The following is a 26,111-nucleotide window of genomic DNA, read 5'->3' on the forward strand; positions in this document are numbered from 1 at the left end:
TCACACAGATTAATAGAATAAAAAATAAAATCAAGAAACAAATTAAAATAATAATGATAATAATAATAATAAAAGACTATGAAATAGGAGATGAGTAAAAATAAGAGTAAAATAACTGTCAGCATATATACATATTTGGTCATCTAAATTATGAAATACGAAATGAGTTAAAGTGGACCTATCATGCTATATTTGAATAATATAGTGTAGGACCATACCTATACAGATGGAGCATCTTATTTCAGACTCCAGCTTACTGCTTCCTGCCTACTACCTGCCAGTTACCTGCCTAAGACCTGCCAAAGACCAGTATCTGGGAATGTTAAGCCCTCCCACTATTTTCCAAGAGGGCGTTGCCAGATTTTCAATTTCAGGATTTAACCAGGAGATGGCGCTTCCTTCACAAAAACAGGAAGAGAACTTTCATGGACTTTCAGTTTTGTTTAGAAGAGCATTTGAACACATCAATATTTTAGATCAAATAAAGTATATCTAATCTTGTAATTCAATAATATATAGTATTTATATATTAAATAACTATGGCCAAACTAAGACTTAGTTTTTCACAAGAGAAAATGCAGATATTATATAAAAAACTAAAGTTAAAATCTTGTTTTTAATGCCCCAAGAGCAATAAAAACACTTGGTAAAAAAATCCTGAGTCAGGCTTTCATAAATTGCATTTAGCTGACGCTTTTATCCAAAGCGACTTACTATTTAATAAATGATAAATGATTATTCATAACAAATATGAGTGATGTGTGATTATTATTCATGCTATATACTGATATAGGGCTAAGTAAGCAATCAATCCTGCAAATTAACCCTTCGTTGTTCAACATATTTATTCAGACAATGTGAATAGAAATACAGAAATTCTGCTCCCACCAACGTTGCAATATTACAACATTTCCCTAAAAACGTACCAAAACGTAAACATTTTTAAAACTCTTTCATTTCTGCTCCAGAGGCCAGGGGTTAAATTGGGATTTGATATGTGGGGGGGCTCTGTTAGAAGGTGCGACGGGGGGGGGGGGGTGTTGTCGGCCGTAAGCGAACCGGGCCGTTGGCGTCCGGCCGTTCTGTGATTCTCCAGAACTCCCAGCTGGCCAGGGATAAGTCCCGACTCTCCCGACGGCCAATCCGTGCCTCCCCTGACTGCACGTTGCTGACACACACCGCTGCAAACTCTCTGCACGGAGGAGCCGCGGAGGAAGAGACACACGTTCACTAAGCCGAAAAAACTATATCCGGTCACAGTGATCTGCTATTTTAAAGTAAATTCAACACATATCGACCCTAAATATAGCATATATTAAGAACGAGAAAGTGTTAACATCGTTTTTTGTGAACATATGAAAAATGTGTGAGGGTGATGACATCAGAGCATCGCCCCGGACAGGTACAACAGGTATTCACTCAGAGGGGGGTAGGTACTAAATGCCACCCATTTACATGTAGGCAAACAGTCAAAAATCAACATACAGTAGGGGGGTGGGGGATGGTGAACGGTATGTGGGTATGTGGGACACTGATAAGTCTATGTTAAAAAGCCTCAGTCACCTTAATTCATGTAATAAAAACATCTCAGGTCAGTAACACTGAAAGCTAAATGTGCAATACCATGTTCAGCTATGTTACTATTTATAATGTTATTGTTGTTACAACAGAAGATGTTTTTCTTTATATTGAAGTTAAATGCATCAATCTGGTGCACTTTGAGGTCAAAATTAAGAGACTTGTGGATACCGCTGGAAAAAGCTGCATATGCCGAGCCTGTACGTAGCGCTGTAATGGCGCGTTTCCACCACACGGCCTCGCTCGGCCCCGCTCGGTATGGCTGGGCCTCGTTAGGACTGGCTCACTTTATGGCGCATTTCCATTACAGTTTAGGAACTGGGGCAGTATCTATAGTAACGCAGTGTAGGCGGAGCCGTGACGTGATCTTCAGAGGACCCCAGAAAAACAACACAGCCGTTAGCTGTTAGCACTCAGAGCTCACAGCTCCTCATATATGTTCATAAACTAGACAAAAGTTAAACAAGTACAAACCACAGACTGCCTGTGTCATGGTGAATACAGTCGCTGCTTTATTTATGTCTATATAGGCCGTTGTTGTGAGTGTGGACGGTCGGAGCATATACTGCGTTAGCTTAGCCAATCTCCATTTAGAAAACAAGCATTTTAAAAGGTTTTTCCCCTGCCGTCTGTCTGCAGACTTGACAAAGCATTAATTCATGGTTTTTACTAACCGGTATCAGTATGTTGTTACTTCGGCATCATTTTGAAACGTGTATTACAATTAAATCACGGTCAAATATGTCCATCTTGTTGTAGTTGTTGCCCCCTTGCCAGCGACGCTCTCTCTAGTTTAGCATACTCAGCCCGACTCAGCCTCGTTGTCTCTGGCCCTGGACCCACGATTTTATGAGGCCAGAAAAACTGTGAATTAGGACCCGCCGGCCGGTACTAGGCCAAGTGGAAACGCAACCAAAGACGGGCCGCTGACGTCACAGCCCTCTTAAACCGGGCTGCGCGCTGTAGTGGAAACGCGCCATAACTTCCTCCACAAAAGCAGCCTTCTGTTTATTCAACGTGGTGGGGGCCGAGGGAACCGGGCAGAGTTTTTCTCCGGTCAACGTGTGTGAAAGTTTAAATCTTCCTTATTGAGCTTTAAAACAAATGAATAACGACTATATATAATAATAAAATAAACACCGGCTGTTGTTATGCCTGCTGTAACGTTAAATTACTCCGTTCTCCGCTTAAGCAATTATGCCGTTACAAGCTTCATAGTTGTATTTATCATCTAAATTTGCCGAAACAAGTTTAATATTCTGAAAGCCAAGACTTTGTTTATTTGAAATCAGATGAAAACAAACTGTAACAGACCCTGCCGTGTTATCTATGATTACTATGCCTTACTGTACATTCATAATTTCAGCCGGAGGGAGGGGTGCGGCGCTGCGGAGGAGCAGATTGCGAGTGAGGTGCCTGTCATCTTCCCTTTACAAGCTTCACAAATGTGATTTTGGAAATAAAAGTTTCATATTCTGAAAGCCAAGACTTTGTTTATATATTATAAGTGGGTAGCTATGACATCAGAAGGAGTTACCGTAATTTGCAGCGACTTAACAGACATCTGCAAAGTCCTTATAAAATGATAGAATTTAAAAGAGTCTTGAAAAAGCATGGTGATGGCAATAAATGCATTAATGAATCCCCAAAATCTACAGAATACATTTAATTTCAGTATCTCAGGTCAGTAACACTCAAAGCTAAATGTGCAATACCATGTTCAGCTATGTTACTATTTATAATGTTATTGTTGTTAGAACAGAAGATGTTTTTCTTTATATTGAAGTTAAATGCATCAATCTGGTGCACTTTGAGGGCAAAATTAAGAGATTTATGGATATAGCTCTCAACACTCATATGAAACAGAACTGTTATAATAATGAAGAGAAACTATGAAATAAGAAATGAATCAAATTAAAATGTAATTATCATATCATATATGATATAGTGTATTGTATTATTAAGTAATATCATACATTAACCCCATTATAGCAGATGCCACATTGAATGGATGAACACATTTATGCATCAATAATTACAACAGAGTATTTCTAAATACAAGTTGTAAAAATACTTATATGTATTTAATACTAATAACATAATGATTAATTTTACTTTCAGATGATAAAACTTTTCAGGGTTAGGGTTAGGTCCGGTCTGACAGTGCTTAGCTCTCTGCTGCAGAGAGGAAGAGAAGATCACTGCTCTAAACAAAGTCAAAAATCGTACATCCAAACGGAATAAATATAATTAATTATTATTAATACGTTAAGTCTTGTTCATTGTTTTTCACTTTGATGAAATGTTTGATATTTCCGGCACAGACCCTCCGCTACGCGTCGGGATCTTGATCTGCCTGACAAGGCTCCATTAAAATATAAATATTTTTAGTGAATTACTGAGTTTAGGCACGTTAATAACATTTTAATGAAGTTGAATACAGTATATTCATATTTGTCAGTGATTTCATGTCAATTCGGCGAACATAAACATAAATGATCGTGGTGAAGATGAAGATTAAATTAGGATTAAAAATCGAGAGCCGGCTGCATTTCCTCTCGTTCGTTTTTTTCGACTAAACAACATTATTTTGGTAAATAACAACATGGTGATGTTTTGTAAATGATTACATGTCTTATTTAGCACAGACTATGATCCTATCCGTGACATATGGATCTTAACAAAGATCCGCTATACATTAGTACCAGACATACTGTACATCCAGTTTACTGTATCGAAGTTGATTTCACATGAGCTCCAGTGTGGAACCCCACTGCACCCCCTGGTGGATCAATGATCCATTGCAGCTGGCTTCACAATAATTACATTTATTTATCACGGGGGCGGTATCAAGTCAGACTGGGGGCCGGCTCTTCATCACGAACCGATCACGGGCCGATCACGGACCAATCACGGACCAATCACGACCCTCGCGTTTCAAACTGTCTGAAATAAGATGCTCCATCTGTATAAGGCATATTTATACTTTTTTTTTTTCAAAATACCAAACAGATCATGCATTTTAGCCATGCCTCATTTTGCTCAATTTGACATTTTTTAGCTCTGTTTTTGCAAGGGCAGATTATGTGAGAACAGCACCATCTACAGGCCTGGCATATGTACTACAGCGTCTCCAGCGCTTTCGAACGGCAATGGCCGTGGCTGTCTCCTCCTGATTTGTGGAGTTGGCCCAATAGCCGTAGCGCCACCGTCCTGACGTCAGGACAGTGTTCAAATCTGGATCAGTTTTTATCAGATCCGTTGCATCCCCTTTTTTAGAGATTTGGGTATGGAGGAAAATAGAGAGGGTTGTGTTTTCTGACACTTGGTGAGTTCCCTGTAACACCGGGGACACATGTTCATGTATAAAAGACGTACAAAAGTGCATTTTGCATGATAGGTCCCCTTTAAAGTGAAAAGTGAAAATGGACATCTGTACATATAGTGACACATCTATCTACATATTTGGTCTACTACTAATATATTAACATGGGTTGTGGAAACAGTGTATATTTATGTCTGGTAATTATTTATTTTTTTCTTTACATTATTGACCCCTTGTTGTGCAGCCTGATGGCTACAGGCACAAAGGACTGTCCGAGGCGCTTGGTGCGTTGTTGTGGAGGGATGAGTCTGTGGCTGAACGTACTCCTCATCTTCACTAGCTCTGCATGGAGTGGGTGGGAGGGGTTCTCTAGGATGCTGTCGAGCTTCCTCCTCGTCCTCCCCTCTGCCACCTCCTCCAGATTGTCCAGTTGTACTCCAACTACAGAGCTAGCCTTCCTCACGAGCTTGTTCAGCCTGCCAGTGTCCCTAGTGTTTGTGTTTCCACCCCAGTACACCACGGCAAAGAAGAGCACACTGGCCACCACAGACTGGTAGAACATCTGCAGCAGCCTCGTGCACACATTGAAGGACCTGAGCCTCCTCAGGAAGAACAGCTTGCTCTGTCCCTTCCTGAAGAGAGCATCAGTGTTGTCTGTCCAGTCCAGTTTATTGTTTAAGTGCACTCCCAGGAACTTGTAGCTGTTCACCACCTCCACATCCTTCCCCCTGATGGTGATGGGGGTCAGAGGCCTCTTCCTGCTCCGCCTGAAGTCCACTACCAGCTCCTTAGTCTTGCTGATGTTGAGCTGGAGGTGATTGTTGTCACACCAGCCTATGAAGTTCTCAACCAGAGGACATAGTATCAGACTGGGCTACAGGGACGTACAGACATTTTGGGGGGCGGGTGCTCAAGTGAGAAAAAGGGCACTTCCCATAATCATTTATAAAAAAGTGTTTTAAAACAAAAAGTTAAATATAGTTGCACATCTCTGACTTACTGACCAATGTATTTTAATACCCTCACACTCACGCAATTGTTTAATACTCAACACAATTCTACAAAATAATCAGCTAACACAGAGACAATGGTCTTCTTTAGTATTCACTACGCACAAGAGCAGACAACAAACTAGTCAAATTAATAGTTATTAAATGAGCAGCCAACAATCAAAATTATGAAGTTACTGTTTAAGGACATTACAGGCAAAAATATAGTTTTTTCATGTACTTGTTATTTTGGTCTATTTTGCTTCCATGTTTTCTTTCACTCTAATGGAAATAAAACTTCCAAAAAACACATATAATGGTGTTCGTTTTACTACCATGTCTGAATTCATCTATAGATTTAAAGCTAATCTGCATTTAAACATAACATTTCAGGGGAAAATACTGACTTGACGTAAGTAACTATCTGGGGAAGTTGTGAGGTGATGTGTTTTTTTGTTTTATCCGTTTCACCTGCCATGCCTTGGTAACTGCATGCAAATTAGCGCATTTTAATTAGGCCTAGTTAACGCCTAATTTGCATATCAATGTGGCGATTGTGATGACGTTATTAGATACACATTTTACTGTATTCACCTTAAGTGTCTCCCCTTAAGTACAGTACATTAGCCTGTATGCCCATGATAAATGGTCTTAGCTAAACCTTGAGCTAACTTATCCATTAGCTAGTAGCCTACCTTAGTTAACTATATTTGTTATTGTCTTTTAGTTAATTAGCTGTAAACTCGAGGCACTGGCAATTTAGTAATTTGTTCATCACCACTCACCTTCAAAATAAGCCAAGAAAAGCCGGCATAACATGGGACAGTAAAGTGGGAGGTGCTGCTACCTGTCTGTCTGAAGCATAGACTGTATATATAAATGGACGTAGGGTCCGTGACGTCACCCATAGGATTCTACAGAGTTGCCGAGAAGCCCTTAGTAGGCGGAGTCGGCCACTAACGGCTCGACAGTGGCGTCAGAGTTCCACTCCCGCCTGCTCCAGCCTGCTCCAAATAAGGGCAAAGAGGCGGAGCCGAGGCGGGACCTGCTGCCACCGGGCTGGAAGTTCCAGAGCTAGCTGAAGCTACCAAGCTAAGCTAACATGCTCCCCATCTGCACACTGCCGTCGCATTTTACGTTTCTAAGGTAAGCGGACATGAGACTATTCAGCAAAACTATAAATAATAATCTAAGTTATTGAGTTTTTAGCATAATACTTCAGAATCTTAAAATCCCTTAACGTTTGTATGCAATTGTGCTAAATTCAACACTGGAATCAAGCAAATATTAATATGTTTGCATGACATTAGTTATTTATATTTTGCCATCACTTAATTATACGTTTAATACATTTAAGTTAAGCTAAGGTACATGTGATGATAGCTAGTTAGTGTTCTTACCTGTGAGGCCTCCTCCAAACAGCATTATAACCAGACTGTATCATTAAAACTATAAGTACCAGTTCTAGATCCTTGACTTTAGACAAACAATTCAAAAGACAAAATGTATTTAAAGACCAATCTTTATTTGAAGGTGCCTCTTAACCTGAGATATTAGTTATACAGTAATAGTATTGACAATCTAAAAAAACTGAGCAACTCAACAGTCAACTTTATATTTCTTATTGTCTAAACTAAGCATTTATTATTTTCATTTTTCTCCCCTCATATTCAGTGTGGATGGATTGAGACAGCGTGGTGTCCAGAGAGCTGCAGAGACTTCAGGGAGAAACCTCCGTGTGATGGACGTCCTGTCTGTTGGTTTGGCCGGAGAGGACTGAGGGTCTTTCCTCTGTGAGGAGGATCAGGCCTGATGGAGGAGCCCATGCATAGCTGATACCACCTGATCAGGCCTAGTCTGTCACTTTATTTGACTAAATGTGTTTACTTATACATTTAATAGGTTTACACCTTCTGTCCATATGTGTTTTTTATTTAAAAGATGTATGATTAACTTTTGGTTCACATTTCAATAAATTGAACTTGTATTTGCACTCCTTTTGTCCATTATTCTTACTGAAAATGTTAGATTACACATTCACATCTGACTGAAGATTGGCCCCATTTATTTGCGTTGCAAACTCTGCGGTACAAGGTATATGTTGTGAAGCTCATGAAGTGAGGCAAATAGAAATAATCAGCTGATGGAGTGTAGATGTGGAAATAGGTGCATTCGATCAGCTGACTGTTTTCACAATAAAAATAGTTTCTTAGTGAATGTCCTGTACTGCTCTTAACATCAGCTTTTAATTTTCCTATTGGATGTTTTTCTTGACCCTCTGAGAAAGAGGAGATGCTGAGTCGTGTCTTTCAGGCATGTCCTTTCCTAACAAAAATTACAGGAAACATAAAACATATTATTGCAGAACAAGTGTGTTATTTATGAAAGAGGTGTGTTTGTGTTTTTAGGGGCTGTAGATATAATTATTTTGTAATTGTAATGTTTTTTTTTATTTTAACAGTGAGCTACAAAGACAATCAGATTATGAATGAACAGTATGAAATTCATCAACATTGAAATGTATTTTATTATCAAAATAATATTTAACTGTTATTAAAACAAGCTTGCTCTGTTGTCTCACTGAAAGAATAACTTTTACCACGTTTTTAGTATTGTTTAATGGAATGTATATCAGTGTATTAAAGTCAATACTTCATTTATTTAAACCAATATCTTTCTTGATTCTTTGTACAGTATGAAAAAAGAGTATTTGTACCTGTGCTGAAGTTCACTGCTGTGAGTAGTCCAGTTCTGTCTCTCACTCTCTGGTCCAGCCTGTCTGCATCACTTGGACACTTTAAACAAACAGATATATATGTAAAAAACCATATGTACAAACAATATAACTTATTATCTTCTGTTGAACATGTTGGATTGTGTATTGCCCGAGTCAGGGTCCTTTTTATTTTACTGTAACTTTGGAAGTTGTGTTACCAATGCTTACTGTTTATTTGATACCAATTTGGTAATGCAATTAATAAAAACAACAAGGTTTGGGTTCGTTCTTCAGATGACTGTGGTGTTAACGTGTAAGCTCAATAATGAACTCCAGCTCAACCAACCATATTGTAATATCTAAGTAATCATCTTGAAATATGACATTAATAATTGTAATATACACACATCTTATTGTGAGGTTGATTTCACATACACTACTTCGACGTTAGCTTGTCTACATACTTGAGCATAGCCAATTTCACAGTCTAATCTCCCGACCTGATATTTTAATTTTGTATTCAATCAATATATTTTTGGAAAGGGAAACTGTGCGCAAACAGCAGAAGATATATATTCATTCATAAAAATTAAAAAAAGGGGGAAAAAAGGGAACTTTCTCTGGAGGAAGAAAAAGGGCAGGGGCTCAAGCCCACGTTGATGTCTATGTGTGCATGTGCCTGCTGGGCTAGGTTTACAAATGTCATCTACTAAACATGGTCAGTTTAACTTGACCATAGGTGTAGTCAAGTTGGAGTCATATGTGTCTCATTGGTAGCCAAAAATAAGGTGAGAATATAGTATAGAATATACAGAGCACTTCTATAAGGAAAGTTCACTACTAAACCCAGCACTCCTATACCCTGCATGGATTACAGTAGGTCCTCCAGACCAGCCTTTCCCCTTCCTCTTACGTTTCATCAGTGCTCAATGAACAAAAATACCTGTACTAAAAGTTGAAGTGACATATTGTTGAGGAGTGGTCCATGCTGGAGAAAAGTCCATTTGGAAAAGCTTGTGCAACGCCCTGATTATGAGTCGTTATTCCAGTAAAACACGTTTTAAAGAGTTGCTTTCCAATATGTCAAATATGTTGGTCCTCGTTGTGAAGAGTAAGTCTAATATACAGTAAATTACCTCTAATGTTAAAAGACTAAAATGGCAATAGGTTTCACTCATTTAATATTTAAAAACTAAATATGCATTTACATTTGTCAAAACAATCACTGATGGATGTTAGAATGTGTCTCAGGGTACTGATTCAGTATCTGATGTTTCACTGTCCTCTAGTGGAGGATCTTAAGTGAGACACATTCAGGCTTCATCACTCAGAGAGCTCCCTCCACCGTCTGCTTTAAAGGGTCAGTTCACCCAAACTAAAACACTTATTTCCCCCTTTGTGACGGTCTGTCTGTTTTCCTGTTTTATTTTCAAAAGTGTTCACCCCCTGTCTTATGTCTGTGTCTGCTTCCTGTCTCTGTGTTTTCCCTCCTTTTTGATTTTTGATTCTGTTTACCGGGTACCATTGTGTTTTTCCTGCCTGCCTAGCTCTGTCTTGTCCTTTGATTCGTTATGCATGTTTTTAAGTTCTGTTTTTTCTGTTTGTTTTGTGGGTTCTTTGAGATTACTAAGGAGTGAGTTCTGGTTTGTACGCTGTATATCAAGACGACCTTCAATAAAGGTCATTTTCTGTTTCGAGACCTTCTCTGTCTCTGCCTTACACTCGGGTCATCCACCTCCCTGAGTCAGTAGTATATAAGCAGTCAGTAGTATATAAGCAGTCAGCAGTATATAAGCAGTCAGTAGTATATAAGCAGCAGTCAGTAGTATATAAGCAGTCAGCAGTATATAAGCAGTCAGTAGTATATAAGCAGTTACTAGTATATAAGCAGTCAGTAGTATATAAGCAGTCAGTAGTATATAAGCAGTCAGTAGTATATAAGCAGCAGTCAGTAGTATAGAAGCAGCAAAACGGGTCTTTAACCATAGTTTATTTTATTTCAGAAAAGTTTATATTTAGTTAAAAAACATTACTTTATTGTGTAATGGCTGTTACTGGCATTTGGCTCATCATGCATATTAATAATCTAAAGAGGAAGGAAATCTAGTCTCTTAACAGCCTGATATCCGTCTTCTACTCATTGGTGACAGAGGAAAGTTATCTTTGAACACATCGTTCCTCCTTCACTGTGAGTAGAAACAGTTTCTTGATGTAATGATTCTGTATACCTCCTGTGAACATTATTTAATCTGACATGTTTTATAGTCTCACAGAGAGGAGAGGAGCAGCTATGAGTCTAACTGCAGCAGCGAGTGGATTAGTTGTCTTCCTGCTCTCTGTATCAGGTACTGTACATCTACACTTACATTCATCACATGAACAGAGGGGATTCTGGGAAAATGTGGGACTTGTTCAAATCAGGTCACATGTGGGAATAAGTGAGCAGTGTTCTTCTTTTTATTATCTGTATATCAGACAGAAGCTGCTCACACCTCAGTGTTCTGCATTCATTGTTATTTGTCACACTTACCTCAGCAGCAACCTGACCACAGAGCGAACAGAGAGGAAACTGTTCAGAGAATCTCACACTATTCTAATTAATATGATCGCTAATCATTCACTGTTCATTTATATGAAGGCATTTTCCAATCTTGTGTCAAACTGAACATACCCTTTTTGTGTAGACTTCTGTTCTGCCTGGTTTGATTAAGAAACAACAAAGTCAAAGAGTATCATTGGTTTTAAAGTGCCTAAGAAGGAATTCACATGTGTTTTTCTGCTCTATCCCAGTAACGTTTGTAAAATGTTTATTTTTACATTCTTTGTTGAAAGTACTGATCAGGCAATTTCTCAACAATTTATAGATTAACTTTGATTGTGGTGTGCTCTGTGTTACAGTGGTTCAGGGTCAGTATGGAGTGACTTACTCTTCTACTAAGATCTGTGCAGTGAAAGGATCAACAGTGGAGATAAGATGCAGCTTCACATACCCATCTACATCAAATGGTCGTGTTAACACAGTGGAGAAAACATGCTGGTTCACTACATGGAAAGATCTTAAACCTGTAGATCTGAAAACAGACTCAGAGTATGCAGGTCGTGTAGAGGATCTCTGTGAAAACAACATCTGCACTCTGAGAATCAGAAACCTGAGAGAGAGCGACTCAGTTGTTTACTGGTTCAGCATCGAAACAAGGCAATATACCCACTTGGGTGTTCCTGGAACCACTCTGTCTGTTACAGGTAACATTTACACTGGGTTTATAACAATAACTGAGTTATAACAATTAATTTCTTAATTTCAACTTCTTGCAAAATAGTGTGAATGTTTTTATTTATATTTATGTATGAATATAATGACAGTTTTGTTAATTCTAGCTTTATTCAGATCTCCAGGTGCAGGTGAACAGATCAAAATCGTCTACTCTCCTTCAGTGTCTCAGCAGTTGTCTACCTGGTAACACTTCTTACATCTGGTTTAAGAATGGACAGGAAGTCAAGGAAAATACATCTTCTTATGCAGACTTCAGATATGAGTCAGCAGACAGTTATTCCTGTGCTTTGAAGGGATATGAGGACTTCCCCTCTCCTTCAGTGTGTGAGTTTACTCAAAGTCTTCCACTAACATAATAACATAAACATACAATATAACATATATCATCATTGCAATCATTTATCTATTCACCCACCAGAGGTCGCCAGCAAACATGGCAGTGTCCAAAGACACTGAACCAGGGCTCTAGGTTTTCTGTTTGATTTAAAAAAAGGTAAAATACTCTTGCTACGAGGGATGATACTAGAAAGAAGAATAAAGGAGAATTATGAAGGAAACTTCTTCCATGATATAAAGGTTAACACGTTCCCTCAAAGTGTTTAGATTTCTGATAAAGGATGGAATCAAGTTAACCACCCACTCTGTGTTTTATTAAACTATTGCTCATTAAAATATCTTTCACCGTGGAATTAAATCTGAAATGTGTTCATGTTATCTCCTCCAGATGCTCCAAGCTTTAACATGTTTTGCATTGTGTTTGTGAAAAACAATTTGCAAGTTGCCATTATTTCTAGCCTTCCATGCTGATAACTTTAAACACTTCTCCTCCAGATGCTCCAAAGCTTCCCTCTGTGTCAGTGAGTCCCTCTGCTGAGATAGAGGAGGGCAGTTCAGTGACTCTGACCTGTAGCAGTGATGCTAACCCAGCAGCTAACTACATCTGGCACAAGAAGGATGGAAATCAGAAACTTCCTCCTCTCACTACAGAACCAAAGCTTTTCTTCAGCTCCATCCATGTTTCTGACTCTGGACAGTATTTCTGTACAGCTGAGAACGAGCTGGGGAAACGGACATCTGACATGAACTCTGTTGATGTGAAATGTGAGGAAATACAGTGTATCAATAATTGTCATGTTTTAATCACTTGAAAAGGGTCTTTCAGGGTTCTCACTTACTTCAATTTCACATTCTGCTAATTTTGAGAACCTTGATGGAGAGATGTTTTCCTGATGAGCTGGGTGCAATCTTTTCATTAATCGTGCAAACTAATCTCCTCCAGTTGCTCCAAAGCTCCCCTCTGCGTCAGTGAGTCCCTCTGCTGAGATAGAGGAGGGCAGTTCAGTGACTCTGACCTGTAGCACTGATGCTAACCCAGCAGCTAACTACACCTGGTACACGAAGGATGGAAATGCACACCTTTCTTCTGTCAATGAAGGACCACGTCTTGTCCTCAGCTCCATCCAGTCCTCTGACTCTGGACAGTATTACTGTAGAGCTGAGAATAAGCTGGGGAGTAGAAGATCTGAATCCATCTCTATTGATGTGAAATGTGAGTAAAACCCAGATGATTTAAAAAGCATCATGCACCCAATGACAACTTTGTTCACAGTCTGCTGCTGTAGGTCAATGAGATGGAGAGCAGCTACAGTAGATGATGACAATGAAGTTTTACCTACAATTGGCTCCCACATATGCACGTATGTTCAGGGTATTCCTGCCATCAGTAATACAGAAAACGATATACTGTATATACACAACATAATGTTTTTTTATATCTGTGAAAAAAAAACTCGAAATTCCAGATTCCCACAGAGATAACTATCATTTCAATACACAATTCAACATAGTGTATTTTTACCCACTTTTGTTGATTTATGGTATTTCCTCCAGATGGTCCAAAGCTCCCCTCTGTGTCATTGAGTCCCTCTGCTGAGATAGAGGAGGGCAGTTCAGTGACTCTGACCTGTAGCAGTGATGCTAATCCAGCAGCTAACTACACCTGGTACAAGGAGGATGGAAATCAGAAACTTCCTCCTCTCACTACAGAACCAAAGCTTTTCTTCAGCTCCATCCATGTTTCTGACTCCGGACAGTATTTCTGTACAGCTGAGAACGAGCTGGGGAAACGGACATCTGAAATGAACTCTGTTGATGTGAAATGTGAGGGAATACAGTTTATCAATAATTGTCATGTTTTAATCACTTGAAAAGAGTCTTTCAGGGTTCTCACTTACTTCAATTTCACATTCTGCTAATTTTGAGACCCTTGATGGGGAGATGTTTTCCTGATGAGCTGGGTGCAATCTTTTCATTAATCGTGCAAACTAATCTCCCACAGATGCTCCAAAGCCTCCCTCTGTGTCAGTGAGTCCCTCTGGTGAGATAGAGGAGGGCAGTTCAGTGACTCTGACCTGTAGCAGTGATGCTAACCCAGCAGCTAACTACACCTGGTACACGAAGGATGGAAATGCAGACCTTTCTTCTGTCAATGAAGGACCACGTCTCGTCCTCAGCTCCATCCAGTCCTCTGACTCTGGACAGTATTACTGTAGAGCTGAGAATAAGCTGGGGAGTACAAGATCTGAATCCATCTCTATTGATGTGAAATGTGAGTAAAACCCAGATGATTTAAAAAGCATCATGCACCCAATGACTACTTTGTTCACAGTCTGCTGCTGTAGGTCAATGAGATGGAGAGCAGCTACAGTAGAGGATGAAAATTAAGTTGTATCTACAATTGGCTCCCACATAATGCACGTATGTTCAGGGTATTCAAGCCAGCAGTAATACAGAAAATAAAATATTAACACAAAACGAAATATGTATACAACATAATTGTTGTCTTTAGCTCTATACCTGTCAAAAAACACTTCGAAAGTCAGATGTTCACACAGATAACTATTTTTCATTTCAATTCAACATAGTGTATTTTTACAAATCTTTGTTGATTTATTTTATTTCTACCAGATGCTCCAAAGCTCCCCTCTGTGTCAGTGAGTCCCTCTGCTGAGATAGAGGAGGGCAGTTCAGTGACTCTGACCTGTAGCAGTGATGCTAACCCAGCAGCTAACTACACCTGGTACAAGGAGGATGAAGACTCTCCAAAAGCTTCAGGACAGATCTTCACCATCACTGACTTCAGAGCTGATCACAGTGGGAATTATTCCTGTGGAGCCCAGAACGAGTTAGGACGTAGTAACTCCACCTTTCATCTGAGTGTTGGAACAGGTAAGTTCTCTATATTCAACAGAACTGATTCACATTGTAATATGAAACAACCCGAGCATATTCAAAATGTCAGTGTTCAGGGAGGATCCTCCATGGTGTCAGAGGTGGATGACACTGACAATGTGATTCATCAATCTAGTAGTTAGAAGTATCACATATGTATTCATGTTTCTAGGGAGTTCAACAATGATAGTGAATATCATCAGGACGACTCTGGGGGTCTTGATTCTGATTCCTGTGTTTCTCCTGAGTCTGTGGATGAGGTACAACAATAGAAATTCATCAGTTTAAACATCCTTCTTACGTGTTTTAGTTCACTGTTATGAAATAAAATCTGTATTTGTTGTTCCCCTTAATCCAGGAAGAAGAAAGCTCTGCGCTCCACCACTGAAGCTCATGAACCTGAAGAGATAGAGGTGAGAGAGAGCGGACCTATTGACAACATTTCCCCTTCGTCAAAGCTATACTGTGGCTCATAAATGCAATGTGAAGAGAACTTGTGATTAAAGACAACTTCCTGAGTTGAAACCAGAAATGAATTTAGCCAAGAAATAATTAGCATCAACTTTAAAATATGAAAAATGTTTTATAAAATCTTAAAGTATATGCAGGTTTCATGAATGAGGGTCTAATTGTGTCTTCTCTCTCTTTATCAGTTGGACTCTATTCCTGAGTATGAGAATGACTCAGACACTGCAGCACAGACAGAAGACACAGAGGAGCAGGAAGACCTGGTGTGAAGTCCAGTCAGGTTAGAGCCTCCTGCATCAGATCAAACAGGCCCACTCCACATTTAGAGTCACAGTTCCAGCTGTAACTTTACACACAGTTTCTGTGATTTTCTTCAGACGCTCACCTGATGGAAACAAAGAAGAAGGACGTTGAAATGTCCCTGTGGAGAGCGAGGCTGTGCAGGATGTGTGCGAAGTGGATATATTCACGTTCAACTCTTAAAGCTTTTATAGTCAGTTTTCAGTAGCAGCAGCTTGTAGGTTTAGAAGAATGAGCTGCTGGCAGCTTGAAGTGAATCATGTCGAGGTGTCAAACATGATTTATCGTTAAGACCAGCTTATGGTCAGGTGCTCTATAACAGGGGTGGGTCGCGGACCTGTTTAGAGTGGGTTTTCTTTTTTTTTTGGAAAAAAGTCTAACTTTTATTTTGAAGGCCCGCTTTTCTAACGCTGTGCATGAATTACGCGTTGGACTGGAAGTACCGTGGACCATAAACGCTTTTGAAAACTTCTGTCACTAATGCCGCAGTTCCACTACACGGTCGGCCTCGGCCACGCTCGGTACGGCTCGGTACGGCTTGGCCTTAACAGGGCCGACTCACTTCATGCTGCGCTTCCATTACAGTTTAGGAACTGGGGTAGTTACTATAGTAAAGCAGTGTAGGCGGAGCCGTGACGTCATCTTCAGAGAACTCCAAAAACACAACACAGCTGTTAGCTGTTAGCACTCAGAGCTCACAGCTCCTTATATATGTTCAGAAACTCGACAAAAGTTAAACAAGTACACACCACAGACTGCCTGTGTCATGGTGAATACAGTCGCTGCTTTATTTATGTCTGTATAGGCCGTTGTTGTGAGTGTGGACGGTCGGAGCATATACTGCGTTAGCTTAGCCAATCTCCATTTAGAAAACACGCATTTTAAAAGGTTTTTCGCCTGCCGTCTGTCTGCAGACTTGACAAAGCATTAATTCATGGTTTTTACTAACCGGTATCAGTATGTTGTTACTTCGGCATCATTTTGAAACGTGTATTACAATTAAATCACGGTCAAATATGTCCATCTTGGTGTAGTTGTAGCCCCTTGCCAGCGCTCCTCTCTCTAGTTTAGCATACTCAGCCCGACTCAGCCCTGTTTGTTGGCCTCGATAGAACCACAATTTTCTCGGGCCAGAAAAGACGTGAAAAAGTGGCCCCGGGCCGGGCCGGGCCGGAACTAGGCCTAGTGGAAGCGCAACCAAAAACGGGCTCGGCACGACACGGCACGCTTAAAGCGAGCTCCGCGCTGTAGTGGAACTGCGCCATTAGTGATCATCTTCTCAATAAAACATATTTGCTGATGTTTTTTCGATATTGTATGCTGAAAAGCGTATATATTACAGCACGATTTTTTGTTGAATAGATTTGAGTGGTTAAAAATTTCGGGTCGCGATTTATTGACAAAGGAAAAAGTGGGTCCCGAGGCCTGACCAGTTGAGAACCACTGCTCTATATTACTGCTTCAACTATGTGTACATGCTTATTTGTTATATGCAGAGTTGTTGATATTACAAAAGTCTAGTCAAATAGTTTTTTTTTAATTCCACATAATAAATAACTTTGAAAAATCCTCATCAGTGTCTTGGTTAATAACTATCCTGCTGACAGAGACAATTAAGTCTATTTAAAACAGAGAGAGCCTAAAAACATCACATTTCACTCCATGTACAGTTTAGATTTTCACAAAATGAAACATAAGCTCACTAGAAGACCTTGTTAGATATTACTGTGTAAGATTCAAATCAGAATAAATCAACAGCCAGCTCTACAACAAGTGAAGGACCATCGGACGAGTGTTTCACTTTTCATTAATTAGCGGTATATCATGGTTAATTATTAGCTAGCAATACAAAAACTAATCTAATAAATGTTGCTTTTGTATATCTCCCATATTGTCCCTATGTGGTGATGTGTCACGATAGGAAGGAAAGGAGCCACAGTGTTCATAATGATCTGATATGAAGATCCACAGACAGAGTTTTTATCTGAGAATCAATTTAAATGATATGCCTTTGGAAAAATGCTGATAGTCATATTTTACAAACCACCCTCCCTTTCTCTTCCATCACCCGACCCTTTATCCCTCAATCCTTCCACCCCATAACCATTCATCCTTTCATCCCTTTACCTTTCATTAGTTAATTTGTGCTTTTCCTTCACTCCTCTATTCATACACCCATTGGCGTAATTTCCACTGGGGACAGGGGGGACATGTCCCCCCCACTTTTCAAAATCCCGTTTGTGTCCCCCCCACTTTTCAAATGTGTTTATTTATTTTTTTAAGCAAGCGGTCATCGTCACGGAGGAGCGTCTGTGTGTGTGTGGCACGAGCGCATTTTGTGAGAGAGAGAGAGAGAGAGAGAGAGAGAGAGAGAGAGAGAGGAGAGAGAGAGAGAGAGAGAGAGAGAGAGAGAGAGAGAGAGAGAGAGAGAGAGAGAGAGAGAGAGAGAGAGAGATAGAGAGAGATAGAGAGACAGTGACAGTGACAGAGAGAGAGATAGACAGACAGAGAGAGACAGAGAGACAGAGAGAGTTACGGGGGTTGTTGTTAGCATCTGGTGCTAGCTCGGAGCTAACGGAGATTAGAAAGCTGTTTTCAACGATAAGGAGAGGGAGAGCTCTCTCCTGTCGGACTGAGAGGCTGAGATAACATCAGCTCAGTGAGCTAAAGGACTCTCTGAGGGATTAGATTGTAAAATGTAGTCTAAGTTATCTCAGTGGGTCTCAAAGGGAATGGTCATACATGACAGAGGGATGGTGTGCGTGTCGATGGAAGCCTGAAAGATCGGTAGCCATCGGCTACATCAGATCAACATCAGCTCAAGTCTTTCGAGGCCACTAGATATGCATCATGAAGCCTCAGTTATCTACCACTTACTGTCAATCTGTTTTCAGAATATTTTCTGGTATCTAATAACAGATTATAATGCTTTCTAGACATTTTGACCATTTGTGTCATGTCTTTGCAATAGCTATTTCCTGGTTTCGTCATATTGTGTTTCTTTTATGTTTGTCTGTCTTGGAAAATCTTTAATAAAATCCCAACAAACGCAACAAAATACAATTTGAAATAACATTTAAGACATTCATCTGCTTTGAATCCGACTCACAATGAGCCACATGTTGCTGATGAAGTGCCAGATACCCAACCTTCAGACCATTGAAAGGCTGATGGCTCCATCTGCTGGAATTTAAACACTTCTTAGCTCACCGTTCATAAATAATGTTTACATCTTACAGAGTTTGGTGTAGTTCCTGATTATTGAATCTTGGTAGTTATTTCATTTTTTTAAAACATCCTAAAATCTTAATTGTTGAGAATCTTTGTGACCTCTTTGTGAACTCAGAAAATCAAGAAACATTCATATAGGATTGTTCTTCATATTTGTTATCCTTGCATGGACCAAATATTATAGAATAGGCCTATATAGTAGACCTACATTTCATATATAGTGGTACAAAGTAGAATAGCTCTACTCTAGAAAAGAGTAGAGCCAAATGTTATGACTCTTATGTAAATTATACCTCCCTCTTAAATATTTGAATGTTAAAGCATTCAAAAGTAGAAAGCTGTGACATATCGTATTTGGCTTCATTATGGTATTTAATTACTATTTGATTGAATCACTTTTTAGTGTTTTGTGTTGTGCACTTCTTGCAGTAAGTTGTATTTGCAGCCGTTTGCTTATGCAGTGCTTTTTGTTGTTGTATTTTTTGACATTTTGTGAGTCTCCTTAAAACGGGGACACATATTTATGTATAAAAGACATCAAAAAGTGCATTTTGCATAATAGGTGACCTTTAATGTCAACTGGGCAAATTCTGACAGGAAAGATAATACCGTGTAATTATCTTGGTTTTAGTTTTAAACTTTTCATGAAAACGTTCATTTCCTTTTCTCTTTATTTCTTGTCTTGTTTTACTTCCTGCCTTAGTAATTGTTTGCCCTGGTTTCTTTCCACCTGTGTGATTGTCTGATTGTGTTCACCTTGATTCACCTGCCTTCTCCAGCTGTGTCTAGTCTTTGTTATTAGTCTTTGGATTATGTACTTATGTCTTCCCTACTGTTATCGATCGGTTCATCATCAATATTCCCCCGGTGTGGTCTTGGTTTTCATAGTTCCTGATTTCCTTTCTCTTTTATTCCCCTCCTGGTTCTGGACAGCCGAGGGAGGGTATAGGTGCTGTTTCAATTTGCAATACAAAATGAAGCTCTTACAAAATGAAATGAAAGTCTGGATTTACATTTGTATCAAATCATTAATCTCTTCAGTAAATAACTTTGACATGATCACAAGTATATTATCTTCAGGAATTTATTAACCACCGGATCATAGATACATCCAAGCCCGACTCAATTCAATATCAATAATCAAGAAATAACAATGTATACATAGATAGTAGAACACAACCAGAGCAACAAATACATGGAAGTAGTATAACTCAAATAAAAAATGCTGATCAATAATCTTTCAGAAAAGTATTAAGTCATCACATTATACAATTAACTGAGGAAGGGGGATTAAAATCTGAAAACAATATTTAAATAAATCGTACAGATCTTGGAAGGATCATGTTATATAAATCACGCTCCAAAAAGTAGGAATGCTATATTAGTCCCTGTTAAACCCTTGTTAGCATCCATAGAACATCAACAAAACAGTAGTATTAACAATAACATATTCAAATAAAGATTTCAAAATGAAAACTGAATTGCCTGAAACCTTGAAAACCTCTTTGATTCGCTCACGTAAAACTCTCTGAATAAAATAATAAAGTCCTAAAGTTCAAAGTCAGATGGCAAATAGTGAACACAATATGAACATCAATTATCTTGAGAAAACATTTTAAAAAATGTTTAAAAGAAAGAAAAATAAAAGAAATACAAAGTGTTGCCCTCCAATAGTCGATTAAGAGTGCCTCCATATAAACAGGCAGGATAAGTATTGTATACAGCAGTCTATGCAGTTGCTAAACCAAAGTCAGTGTGCTGCTAACGGAAATATGAATCCACGTGATGTGCTTAATTTGTCGTGCTTCATGTGGGTTTTTTTCTGTCTACATATATATATCAGACTACCAGAAAAAAAGATGTGTAATCTAATTATGTGCAATAATTGATTTACATGCTGCTGCAACGAAAACATCTTCCAATTGCTTTGATTAATAAAGTATATGTTATTTGATCTTATCTTTACTAAATATGAGTTACTGACACATCCCCAAAATAACACGTTTTTATATTTTAAAGTAACTTTTTGTAATGTGTCTCCTGGGATATGTGCTTGTTTTAATATTGATCAGTACCGGCAGACTGTCAGGGGGTTATGATCTGGTGCTTGGGACCTGATGTAAATGGCAACATATGCTGACAGTGGCATGGAGATTGAGCCCAAGCTCATGGTGTGAATAAGCGCCATGCCGTCTGCATTATAGAAGGAGAGCATCTTGGATGTGCAGTTTAGGTAAATACCAATCCTTCGAGGTCCGTCTGCAAATTCGAGTACCGTGGTTTGGTTGTTACTACAGGTAACATATTTTTGACATTCATATTTCAGGAAATGATCCTTAATTCCAAGTTTCCAAAATACCCTATGTCCTACATCTATTTCCCAGTAATGCTGCCCTGGAGTGAACTGAGGATTTGTATGGATGACAAGTTCTCCATCAGAAGAAGGAATAGTAGTAGCTGTTGGGGTCAACTGGAAATTATGCATGCGCATCTGCCTCGACTGACAATTGTGGGGGCGGTCATAATTAACATTACAACTGGAACAATATACTGCTGCCTGCTTGCTTTGGGGAAACAAACTCTGTCCGTCATCAGATAGAGTTATATCTGAACTGTTGCTTTGCAGAGAGAGCAGCTCTTCCCGCGGCTTGATCACCTGAAGCATCTCTTTCCACATAAAGAACTGCAGGTGGCTTTCATAGGGATCAAAACACAGTGAGTCATTCACCACTTGCAGATCTTTTGCTCTGGGCCTGAGAGCGTCCTCTGGAGTCATCTTGCTGTTGCCCTCAGACCAGCTCTTTAAGAGACTTCCTGCATCTCCAGTTTTCAGAACAGACTTTAGCTTTTGCTCCAGCTCTCTGCTGTCAGAAAGAGCTTTTTCTATAGCATTTAGGTTCTTGCTCATTTTCTCAACAGCATCTTCCTCTTTGTATTTCAACTCTTTCTTTATCTCCTTTTCCCTCTTTCTCAGAAAGTCGTGCATTTCCTTAAACTCTCTTTGGATTTGGGTTGTCAGCTGCTGAGACTTTGCCTTGGTTTTTGTTAATTCTTCTCTCTGACTTTTGGCTAAGCTCTCTGTAGCAAGAATATCACCACTGAACGTCTCCATTCCCTTCTCCAACTCCTGCCTGAGAGATGCAACGGCTTCTTTGATTGGTTTGAACTTGTGTCCTTCGTGCTTCTCCCCATCTCGGCATATGATACAAGCTAACTGCTGATCTGTGACGCAGAACAGTTTCAGCTTTTCTTCATGCTCTGGGCACATCTCAGCCGCCTGTGAAAAAAAGAGTTCTTTAATAAATGCAGGTTGGTACAAGGGTTGTAATGAAACATATGCTAATGACCTGCATCTCCCTGACCAGCTTGAACAATATATTTTATAAATCTTGAATAGTTCTGTTTATTGCACCACCTTTGTACCAGTCTTGTATCTTGTTTAGTGTGCACGTTGTGTGCAGTCTGAAAGTTGCTTCATCCTGACTGAATGTTGCATCATTCATCACTGTCGTTTTACATTTGAGAGCAGAGGCCTGTACTACGAAGCAGGATGTTGGGTTAGCGGGGTAACTTCAGGGTTAGGTTTGAGTTTTAAGACCCTGGTTCACTTCTTACCGGGGTACATCACCATGGTAACTTATGAATGATTCTACAATTTAGGGTACATTCCATGTCCATTGATGTCCATTGATGATAATTATAATTATTCTAACTATTTTCTTCAAAAATATCATATTTTGCCTATTATTGGAAAGCATGTTATAATATCACACAAACATTATGTGCATCCTATGCTTTATTTAGCTTGAAATGTGTCATGATGTTCTTAAATTGTCAGTGTTTGCTATGTCCGTTTTTCAGTTGAGGGTGTCTTGGTTTCAAAATAATGAATAAAAACCATTAAAAAAATTAATTAAAAAAATTATTCATTTATTTCAAAAGTCTAAATACTAAATAATTTAAATATCTTAATATATGAATGTCCGCAAAAGTTCTGTCAACTATGTTACTAACAGAACTCCCCCCTTTAACTCAAAAATGGTTTGTCCCAATACCATGTCATCACATGATGCCATGTTCCTCTTTGGCAGACATTTTGAACACACTGTGGTGATTGTCCTCTATTTTTTTACAATATTTTATGTATAATAGCACATTGTCAATGAGTATATTAATTGACCATCAACAATGTTACGTACATTGTTATGGTTTACAATTGTTTAATGATTTTAATTCAATTATATGTTCAAATGTGATGTTAACCTGTTCAAGAAAATGACATGTGATCATCCAGGCAAGGCCTACCATTGAAATGATGGGTCAAAATAGGGAAATTGTCAACTAGGTTACCTGTCAACTAAGTTACCCAGTACTGAGTACTGTAATAACTGTAGTAACTTAGTTGACAGGTAACCTAGTTGACAATTTGTATGACATGTAGACATCATGACACATCATTATCAATGGAATTTTGCACTTCTGCCTTGAAATGAACATAGTGCTGATGGTTAATAATGTGTCCAGTCAGCTATGTTATTTGCGTCAAATGTTTGACTTTCATTGTCAACTATGTTGCACCTCATTTTTTCAAATTTAAAATATCTAAAATAGTGCTTCTGATATCCTTTATAGTATAATGTATATCTACACAGGTTGGAGTTTTACATGACATCTCTTAAAACTATCAAAATGACCTGTATGGTAGTTTTATAATACAAAATATCCCTAAACTTAATGACAGTGCTGAACATATCACATGAAAAAACAAAACTTTAATACAATTATTTTTTAAACTTTAAAAAATCTTTGGATATATGGTAGAATAGACTCAAGAGCCTTTCAAATTAGATTTTACTTGAAGTGCAGGACTTAATCAAATGATTGTAATGACATCAAGTTTGTCCGTAACATAGTTGACAAACTGAGTAGTGAAAACATCCTTTCCCTTAAAATAAAAAAATAAATAAAAATGTTTAAGCTTTGCAACTAGTGGATATGTTACACTGAGGAATATACTAACTTGAACCACTGATTGTTCTATTGAGAAAGAACACTTTCTTTGTACAGTTTTGTTGATGTGAAATGCACCCTAAATTATAGAATCAGTCTTATGCTGGACACCCAACCTGCCCCGGAGCAGATAAGAGATCAACTCAGTGAAAGCACCGCCAGCTGACCAATCAGAGCTCTGTGCGGGGAGTTCAAGGCTAGAAGTCATATTACAGGATAAAGGACTTTTTTTTGTTAGGGTTGGTTAAGCCGGATAACTAAAAGATATCCAGGGTCTGGTGAACTGGCTTCGTCGTACAGGCCTCAGGGGAAGAACACTAACCTGCTGATCTCTTAAAGACGAGCAAACTTTTTTCAGTAGGGAGCTGTCCTAGCATGCACAAACAAATCATTAATTTGTAATGACTGCAGTTGACATATTCGCAGGATTCAAACTATGATCCATGTAATTGACATATCAGAATAGCTCTTTACCAAGTAGGTTTACTCATACGAGGAATTTGCCTTTGTATAAATGGTGCATACAAAGAAAGAACGAAGAATACGTAGCAAAATAGTATTATTAGTAGTACCACTATAATAGTGCTATTATAACACTAATATTTCATCCTATAAAGTTATTGTGGGTTTAGAACACCCAAAAGTGAGTGTAAGTGAGCAGCAGCAACATACCTCAGCCTTGGCCTTCTCAGAGAGGCTTTTCAATATGAGGCTGGTGGGCAGACATCCCCCCTCTGGAGGACCAGCCTCCCCACACTGTGGACAATAGAGCGGTGAACTCACACCGTCTGGAATACATCCTCTGCAGAAAGCGTGTCCACAGGGAAGATTCACTGGATCTGTGAAGAAAGTGTGACAGGCAGGACAAATCAAATCTTCGGAGTAAGAACCAGACGCCATGGTTTCTGCTCTGCCTCACTGAAGTAAACCTTAAGTTTCACTTTCCTGTAAAGCCACACCTCATGTATCACTCATTTCAGAGATGTATTGTTGTAACAGGACCCTCTAGTGGTAACAGGTTGAAATTGCTACCTGGTCTCTATATACTGAGCTTTCCACCCGAGATTCAAGATTCTTCCATTCATTTATCCACCATGTTTGCGAGTAAGCGCAATGCACGCTGGAAACACGGAATCCTTTCAAAATAGATGCACTTCCTCTTGTTCTTCTTTGGTGTGTTATGGCTGTTTGCTTCCACAGTCACTGCCTCCCTCTGGATTTTACTGTTTCTCACACTTTTATAAAGTCTTTCCACCAGACCAGACATTCTTAAAAAACATGCTTTATCCACAATCTATTGACATGTATAGACTTTTTGCACTACTTTTTATTTTATTTTGAATTTTTGTATTTTATTATATATGTTGCATTGTTGGAGGAGCTCAGGTCAGAAGAATGTCATGCCATCTCTACACTGTAGCTTATGTGCATATGACAATAAAACCTTTGAATCTTGAATTGAATCTTGAATCATGGGTGTCACTTTGTTAGAAAAAGTGGTGGAGACCATTTCTCCAGATTTAACATCAGCATATCAGAAGATTAAAGATATTCCTCTCCTGGGTGTTGAACCTAGAACACCTGCATGAAAACCCAAATGCATAATCCTCTGGACCACCAGTGTGTTTTTAAAACAATGAATGCCAAACTACAGGTCTTGTTGTGATGTGATTTAGAGTGAATTTGTACCTTTATGCACACAACGAGCACACAGGCATTGAGGACAGAACATGGCATAAGTATAACATAAATAAACACATTAATACATGATAAATACAGGAATGGATTTATACTGTGCAATTTTCCAAACTCACATTGGTTTCGCATACAGTATCTCTGTAAAGTATGTGTATTCAGCAGTATTCACTCTCTCCACTAAACGGCTCGTTGGAGCTCTTGCCCCCCCCTCCCTGTGAGCCTAGTGTGCTCCGATTGGTCAGCTCGGCCACTCTGTTCTGATTAGTCAACCACCAGAGAGGCTGTTGTTAT

General features: G+C 39.0%; 1 protein-coding gene and 1 long non-coding RNA gene across 3 annotated transcripts; one reads left to right on the forward strand and one right to left on the reverse strand.

The window, feature by feature from the left end:
- Positions 1 to 10,766: 10,766 nt before the first annotated feature.
- LOC117482127 lies at positions 10,767 to 11,577 on the forward strand. The gene is made up of 3 exons (XR_004555838.1): positions 10,767 to 10,796; positions 10,874 to 10,953; positions 11,507 to 11,577. It is a non-coding gene; the product is annotated as an uncharacterized LOC117482127 (long non-coding RNA).
- Positions 11,578 to 20,180: 8,603 nt separating this feature from the next.
- LOC117482068 (nuclear factor 7, brain-like) lies at positions 20,181 to 25,047 on the reverse strand. Of its 2 annotated transcripts, XM_034130066.1 has the most exons (3): positions 24,882 to 24,971; positions 24,795 to 24,831; positions 20,181 to 22,389 (listed from the first exon to the last, which is right to left on the reverse strand). In XM_034130066.1, exon 3 carries the CDS (start codon positions 22,378 to 22,380, stop codon positions 21,181 to 21,183), a length of 1,200 nt encoding a protein of 399 aa, XP_033985957.1. In that variant the 5' UTR covers positions 22,381 to 22,389; positions 24,795 to 24,831; positions 24,882 to 24,971; the 3' UTR covers positions 20,181 to 21,180. The 2 variants fall into 2 exon arrangements, with proteins under 2 accessions (XP_033985957.1, XP_033985956.1); XM_034130065.1 differs by having other exon boundaries at positions 24,795 to 25,047.
- Positions 25,048 to 26,111: the final 1,064 nt, after the last annotated feature.

The sequence above is a fragment of the Trematomus bernacchii genome, unplaced genomic scaffold (genome assembly GCF_902827165.1).
Source record: "Trematomus bernacchii unplaced genomic scaffold, fTreBer1.1, whole genome shotgun sequence".
Lineage (NCBI taxonomy): Eukaryota > Metazoa > Chordata > Actinopteri > Perciformes > Nototheniidae > Trematomus > Trematomus bernacchii.